This window comes from Quercus lobata, chromosome 5 (assembly GCF_001633185.2).
Source record: "Quercus lobata isolate SW786 chromosome 5, ValleyOak3.0 Primary Assembly, whole genome shotgun sequence".
NCBI classification, from domain to species: Eukaryota; Viridiplantae; Streptophyta; class Magnoliopsida; order Fagales; family Fagaceae; genus Quercus; species Quercus lobata.
Window position 1 is genome coordinate 27,180,263 of NC_044908.1, and position 8,028 is coordinate 27,188,290.

An 8,028-nucleotide genomic window follows, 5' to 3' on the forward strand; every position below is an offset into this window, starting at 1 on the left:
TCTCCACTAATTCGGTCCTATTAGACTCATTATTAGGAATAAACAAAACAAAAACTTCATCCATAAAATTTATAAAAAAAAAAAATTCATGGTGACACTTGAGGAATTGCAAAAGATGCAGTCATTCATTCCCGTAGAGGAAGTAAGTGGGACTCACATAAACATAGGACTCTCGGGTACATTTAAAAGGCATTGGACTTTGCCTCCTTTCTTCATCCCTTCCTTACTTTGCCTCGACTTTGGACTCAAGGGAAAGGAAAGGAAGTCAAGAACTCGAGGACACACTTTCTTCATCTTTGACAAGTTTTCCGGTGAGTTCTACAGCAATGTAAATATCACTCTTATGTTTGTTCTGTCTTCTGAGAATGAATGCTGCTGCTTATTTATTTTGTCCCATTTAATGTTTTTTTTTCTTATGTAATATCTCTTTACCTTTTTCCTTTTTTTTTTTGGGTATAAACCATGTTTTGTGCATGGTGGTTTTATATGGTATCTGGGTTTTTCCTTAATTTATGAATGTCAAAATGAATACAAAAGATTTTGTTTAATGGTTTACATGTTTGCTTGCCAAGAAAATGCTGGGAAATGAAGGAAATAACAATTTGAGTTCTTTTGTCTTTCTTTTTTTTTCTTCTTCCTCAAATTTGTTGATTGTGATGAGAAAGGCAAGCAAGTAAAGAAAAGAAATTGACCCAACCGAGACTAATACAAGTAGTTATCATTCTCTGTTTTGTTGAGTTTTTGATTGTTTTGGAAAGCAGAACGATGGAAAAGAAGAGGCTTTTATTTATGTCTTGCCACTTTTCCCGTTCTCTCTTCTACCAAACCGACTATTCATAAATCTTGTTGTCCAGTCAAATGACTTGCAGGAGTGCAAGAGTGATTTTTTCATTCACAAAAAAGAAAAATTTTGTTGCTTGATATAATCATTGCATGGAATTATTTTCTCTTTTATGGAAGTTATTCTTCATGATTTTTTAGTTTTTAACTCTGTTCTGTTTTGGTTTGCTGGTTTTTATTTATTTGCCATTTGATGTTTGCTTTTATTTTTATTTTTTTTGAATTTTTTTAATGCATATATGTTTTTGTTTCTGTTAAGTCAATAAAAAAAAAGGATTTTCTCATTAAAATTATAAGATATTGAACTTCTGCGTTCTGACTTTTTTATATTAAATTATGGGATTTTTTTTTTCTTCATCAGAAAAATGGAGAACTTGAGAGCTCCCTTCAGGGGTATTGGAAATGACGTCAGAGGAAGATTACAGTGTTACAAACAAGATTGGACAAGCGGTCTTCGTTCTGGAATTGGGTATATTATTTTTTTGATAATTCATTAGTTACAATGGGGGGGGGGGGACCCTGCATGTCTTCGATGTAAACACTAGAAAGTGATACTTGAGCTACAAGGTTTATGGCTGGAATAGAGTGATTTGTATTGTCTTTTATACACCTACTTTATAATTTGTCACATGGATTTGTATTTTTAATTCCATCAATTTCTCATTTTAGGATATTGGCCCCAACCACCTACATATTCTTTGCTTCTGCTCTTCCTGTCATTGCCTTTGGTGAGCAACTAAGCAGAGATACAGGTTAGTCATCTAGTCTTTTTCTTCAGTGATTTGTTCAAATGCTGATAAATTAGTAGAAAGGCAAAGATGAACTGAGATGTTAAGGCTTTTTGTTATTTTGATTTTTGTTTCTTATGCCTCACTTTCTTGGTGACCAAATCGGGACTAAATGAAAAATCTTTTCTATCCTATTTTCTTTGATAAGTTTGAAAGCAATGGAAATTTTATTCTGTTCAGATGGTAGCTTGAGCACCGTTGAAACTTTAGCTTCTACTGCTATTTGTGGTATCATACATGCGATTCTTGGAGGACAACCTCTTTTAATATTGGGAGTTGCAGAACCAACTGTTATTATGTACACATATTTGTACAACTTTGCTAAAGGAAGGGAAGATTTGGGACGCGGACTCTTCTTGGCTTGGGCTGGATGGTAATAGGAATCAACCATCATTTGTTTAAGTATGTGCTTTTAATGAATTTTATGTAATTTGATATTATTGATACAAATTATGCAGGGTTTGTGTTTGGACAGCTCTCTTGCTGTTTATTCTTGCAATATTCAATGCTTGCACAGTCATCAATAAATTTACGAGGATTGCAGGTGAACTGTTTGGCATGCTGATTGCTGTTCTCTTTATACAAGAGGCTATCAAGGTAACTTCAGTCTTGAAATGAATCAACTTAGGGAGTATACAACATCTACTTGAGATATACAACATCTACTTGAGAAGCATGCTGCTTAACACTTGACAAATTCTGAATCACAGGGAATGGCAAGTGAGTTTGAAGTTCCCAAAGCTGAGGACCCGAAGTCAGTGAAGTATCAATTTCAGTGGCTTTACACAAATGGATTGCTGGGAATCATATTTACTTTCGGCCTTCTCTACACTGCTTTAAAGAGCAGAAAAGCGAGGTCATGGTGGTATGGCACAGGTTTGTCAAGCAAAAGTTATGCCTAGTCATTGAATAGGTTACATGTTGAATCTGAAAGTTATTACTATGTTATGCAGGTTGGTTTAGAAGCTTCATTGCAGACTATGGGGTTCCTTTGATGGTTCTAGTGTGGACAGCTCTGTCATTCGGTGTACCTGGAAAAGTTCCCTCTGGTGTTCCCAGAAGGCTCTACAGCCCTCTTGCTTGGGAATCCACATCTTTACACCATTGGACTGTAGTAAAGGTAAACTATGTCCTGTAATTTTCCCCCCCTTTTTGCATTCGCTAATAGGCTCTCTTCTTGTAGTGTGTCTCATAACCTCCATGAAAGTATAAGATAGGAGTGTGTTTTTCTGTGTATGCACCAAAATATATTGATTCATATCTTCTGTAGGACATGGGCAACGTTTCTCCAGCATACATCTTTGCAGCCTTTATTCCTGCTGTGATGATTGCGGGGCTTTACTTTTTTGACCACAGTGTTGCTTCACAGATGGCACAACAAAAGGAGTTCAATCTTAAGAACCCTTCTGCATATCATTATGATATCTTATTGCTAGCTTTCATGGTATGTATCACTAGTAATTTGTGTTGGCATTTATTTTTATTTGTACAATTTATGAAGACTTAAGCTCTATATTTGTAAAACATGGTTGCAGACTTTGCTTTGTGGATTGCTTGGGTTACCTCCTTCGAATGGTGTCCTTCCACAGTCCCCCATGCACACTAAAAGCCTTGCTGTTCTCAAGAGGCAGGTGGGTTTATAGGAAGTCATAGGAATTTACTTGGGATAGTTGGTAATTGAGCTGGATTAGACAAGTAATTTAACTAATGCATGAGTTGCAGTTGATGCGAAGGAAGATGGTGGAGAGCGCCAAGGAAAGCATAAGGCAGAATGCTAGCAACTCTGAAGTCTATGGCAAGATGCAAGATGTGTTCATAGAAATGGACAGCAGTCAAGTTATACTTCCTCAGGTTAGTACTAACTTGTGAAAGAAACATGTTTTCTTTGAATCCCTCCCTCAACAACATTTTTTCCTCTCTGAGATGGTCATTACTATTTTATCAAGAAAGTTGTTTACACTCTCTTGAGTTTATAATGATTGTATAGGCTCAATACCCCCACCCCCAAAAAACTTCATCCGCATACAAAATTCTATATGCAAGAGGTTCCTGCACCCTAAAATGCTTGTTTTGCAGATTACTTCAGTGGTTAAAGAGCTGGAAGACTTGAAGGAAGCGGTAATGAAAGATGAAAATGCAAAGGATACATTTGATCCCGAGAAGCACATTGATGCTCATCTGCCTGTCCGAGTTAATGAGCAGAGAGTGAGTAATCTCTTACAGTCACTCATGGTGGCAGCATCAGTTTTTGCTATGCCTGCAATAAAGAAGATACCTACATCAGTACTTTGGGGATACTTTGCTTTTATGGCCATAGACAGTCTTCCTGGGAACCAGTTTTGGGAAAGGATGCTCCTTCTTTTCATATCACCTGGACGGCGGTACAAGTATGTTGTTCTTTTTATCCATTACATTTCTGCTCACATTTTAGCCAAGTTTGCTTTATCTATGTCACTTAACAAAGTGAAATTCAAACTAATGTAATTTTTATTTTTATTTTTTATTTTTATAATCATTTGAGAATGTACACATATTCATACACACAAACGTTAGTGGATTCATTTCTCAAGAAGGGTATGAAGTTGTTGAATGAAATGTAGAAATTATTGGGTCTAAAAAAGGGAAGAGACTTGTTGATGATTATTTATTCCCAGCTGCCCCCTGATTGGACGAAATGAACATGCTGATAGTCAAGTGTTTTCAAAAGAACCTTAGTAGAAATTATTTCTTCATCCTATTGGCATATATGTATGAGACACAGCTGCCAATGATTTTACTGATTCTTGTATGGCTGTGAAGTATTGAATGCCTAATATTAAAAAAAGAAACATTAAATTCCTGACATCCCCTTGCTGGAGATTTCACTTTATTTTGTAATATAAGTATTGGCTGCCAACAATTTTTCTAATACCTATTGTGCTGATCATTGCAGGGTCTTGGAAGGAGTTCATGCTTCCTTTGTGGAGTCGGTACCATTTAAATACATAGCCACGTTTACAATCTTCCAATTCGTATACTTCCTGGTCTGTTTCGGTATAACATGGATTCATATAGCTGGAATCTTGTTCCCTTTGCCATTCTTCCTTCTCATCAGTATAAGGCAGCATATTCTCCCCAAGCTTTTTGCGAAGCATCCTTTGCAGGAACTGGATGCAGCTGAGTATGAGGAAGTCGCTGGTGCTCCAAGAGTTTCTATCAGCCTATCTTTCAATGTAGGTTTCATCCAATGTCTCATTGTTGACAATATTATTTTTCATTAACCTGCAAAACTCATAATATATTATACCAGGAAAGGGATGCACCACATATTGGAAATGGGGATAGGGGAGTGGAAATGTGTGATGCTGAGATATTAGATGAACTGACAACAAGCAGAGGGGAGTTGAAGGTTAGAACCGTTAGCTTCAGTGAGGAGAAACACGGCCAGGTAAATATGAATTGCTTTGCTTTCTCTCTCTTATTATAATTAACGACAAGGTCCAATAAAGCAAAACAGTGCAAATATTTTGGTCATACACATTGATGCACTTTCACTTAATTGCGTATGCAACCTTGTGCATGAACACTAGATACTGATCACTGCTTTGTATTGTGTTTTTTCAGGTTTATCCAGAGGATAAGCAATTAGAGTGAAATGTTGGTTGGATTTCCATGGAAATTAGAAAAGCTGACAATGACGATAATGATTACTTTTATCACAGATTACACAGTTGTAGAATGTCATTATTAATTCCCTAGATGAGGGAGAAAGAGAGAGAGAGAGATGCTGCTAAGTGAAGCAGCATGTTGAAATTACATTGTTAGGATTCAATGAGGCAGTCTTTCCATTTGTACAATGAAAAAATAGTAGGAAAATGACCAAGTGGCCCAAGCAGATTATCAGCAACACAAAGCAAAGATTTTCTGTTCAACTTTTTTTCGGAGTATAGAAAAATCCCAGGACATAAAAACACGTACAACAAATTTCAAATGTGATGCTCTAATATTTTTTTCATTTTTTCGTTTATTTTTCTTGATTTTGGCATTCTCTAAATGTTCTTGGCAATGTTTGTCTTTTGAAGAATGCAGCCAAGATCCTAGTATTATTCCAGCACTTACAATAAAAATGTGAACATGGACTGCAAATGTATGATCCTTGGCAACATTTAGAAAGGGCAAATCATGGCCCCCTCATATGTAGATATCATTGACCTCTTTATAACCGTATATGATAATATAGCAGTTTCGGGTTCTTAGAATATTGTGATATCTGATAAACATGTATTTATGTTTAGCAATGTTGTTTTCCATGTTCTACTACTCTCCTTTTTAGTCCACAATTCATGCTATGGTCCATCTTTTTGTTTTATAACTTCTAAATCACACAAAGAATGCACAAAAGTCAATGTTGAATCACTATTGTACATTGTATTGTAATTAGGAAGTACAGGAGAACTTGTTCACCCCAATAGGAAAAAAGAAAGACTATTCTTTTGGACTTGGGATATAGTAAAAGACAACAAAGAAACGGGAAATAAATTGGAAGGAGAAAAAGTGAAGAAAAGGAACTTATAAAGATAAGGTTCATTTCATTTTTGAAGAAAATAGAATCTAATTTAAATGCATTCGTGGAAGATGGTTACGTGGAGAATTTGGTTTAATGTATTACATATGACTAGTCAAAGAGTCATTTAGCCAAAAAAAAAAAAAAAAAGTCAAAGAAGTATCGAATACGTTCATAGATTTCTCTTCATACATGACACCCATTCAAATTACACCGTGAATCAATGCAACTTACGCTGCTCTAGTTTTGCCATTGATTTTCTAAAAAAAAAAAAAAAAAAACAGTTTTGCCATTGATTGTCACATCTGTAACGCATTTGCCTCCATGTTGTACCAAATTGGAAGATGAAATAAGTAAAGAAAAACATGTTATATTCTTTTTTGTTAAAGGACAATAAAAAGGTTACACACGGTTCAAAACCAAGCTTTTCTCCTAGCTGAAATGAAGCAATAAAAGACCAATCATAAACCCCAGATATTGATGAATGGCTCATGGTTTTGGATAGATTTAGTTGGTTTGGGGCCGTAGAACATCAAAGTACATGTTCAAGCTAGGTATGAGTAATATAACAAATTAAAATTTTAAATTTTAAAAATTAATCATGATCCAAAACAACTATTTTATTTATTTATTGTAATAAATTACTTATAATTGATTGTAAAATTTTCTAATAACCTCTATTTCCACGTACACAATTAAACAATCATTTAAAACTCTTTTTTTTTCCCCCCCATGTACACAATTAAACAATCATTTAAAACCTTTTTTTTAAAATAATTTTGAGTTCTGTATTTGGCATGACCCTATTTTGAGATGCACTCAACGGAGTTCATCACGTTGATTTATGGATTCTCCCTTATCGGTGGTTGTGTTTCGTGGTCACATCCTAGGGAAGCATATTGGGTCAATAAAATATTGATGTGTAACAATAAAGATATAGACATGTAATTAGTAAAAAAACTAAGTTATGTCATTACTGTGTTAGATATATGTACTGGGGATGACAATTTCTCCCTGCCCCGCCTTAACTCACCCCACCCTGCTCTATTAGTATTAAAAACTTAGTATGTATTAATAAGTATTTAAATGCATAAATATTAATACATTTTGTTTTATTGTGATATTATCTTGTTAAACACTTTAGATAATATTATTCAATCCTTAGTTTGGTTTGATTTAATAAATTTAATTGTAATTTAAAGTATATTTATAATAATGAGATATATATATATATATATATATAATTTTTTGTTTTTGTTTTTTTAATACTTGTAATAGATATGAAGCAGGGTGTGACATATTAATACGAAATAAAGTTTTGTGAGGTAGGGCAGGAATGGGACAAGGAAGTTTGCCCTACCATGCGGGATGAGGCGGTTGTGGCAGAGCCAGAATTTTAGTTCCAAGGGCAAGATTAAAAGCAAAACTAATTTAAAAATAATTAATTGATATTAATAACAAACTAAATAAACAATTATATATCAATGTAATTAAGAGATTAATCTAAATACATAGAGTTTAAAAAAATTATTTGATTTCTTAAAATAAATTATTGTAAAAGTGTTAAGAATATAAAAAATGTATCTACAAGATTGTATTCTCCCCACCTTGAATGCTCTTAAAAATTTGTGTTGAATTTAACATTTTTTTCTCTATTCTTTTAAGATGTTAAAATTTGGATCATAGAAAAACACAAAGTTTGAGGCTAAAAAAAAGGAAAAAAGAGAGAAAAAGAGTGGAGGCTAGGTGCAATATATGAACATACGTAGACCCCTTTTTTTTTTTTTTTTTTTTTTTTTTTTTTTTTTTAAATTTTAAATAACGACTATGTAGAGTGTACACCCCACCTAGAAGATA

The 8,028-nt window shown here is 34.1% G+C and overlaps 1 protein-coding gene across 4 annotated transcripts; it reads left to right on the forward strand.

Annotated features, from left to right (window-relative positions):
- The first annotated feature begins 202 nt into the window (after nucleotides 1–202).
- LOC115993094 (boron transporter 4-like) lies at nucleotides 203–5,617 on the forward strand. Of its 4 annotated transcripts, none has more exons than XM_031117372.1 (14): nucleotides 203–311; nucleotides 1,202–1,309; nucleotides 1,510–1,592; nucleotides 1,809–2,001; nucleotides 2,087–2,225; nucleotides 2,339–2,504; nucleotides 2,582–2,748; nucleotides 2,899–3,072; nucleotides 3,164–3,259; nucleotides 3,351–3,479; nucleotides 3,705–4,015; nucleotides 4,561–4,840; nucleotides 4,918–5,055; nucleotides 5,232–5,617. In XM_031117372.1, the coding sequence occupies exons 2-14, from the start codon at nucleotides 1,206–1,208 to the stop codon at nucleotides 5,259–5,261; spliced, it is 2,010 nt and encodes a 669-aa protein (XP_030973232.1). In that variant the 5' UTR covers nucleotides 203–311; nucleotides 1,202–1,205; the 3' UTR covers nucleotides 5,262–5,617. The 4 variants fall into 4 exon arrangements, with proteins under 4 accessions (XP_030973232.1, XP_030973234.1, XP_030973235.1 ...); XM_031117374.1 differs by having other exon boundaries at nucleotides 2,998–3,072; XM_031117375.1 differs by having other exon boundaries at nucleotides 1,911–2,001.
- The last annotated feature ends 2,411 nt before the right edge of the window (nucleotides 5,618–8,028 follow it).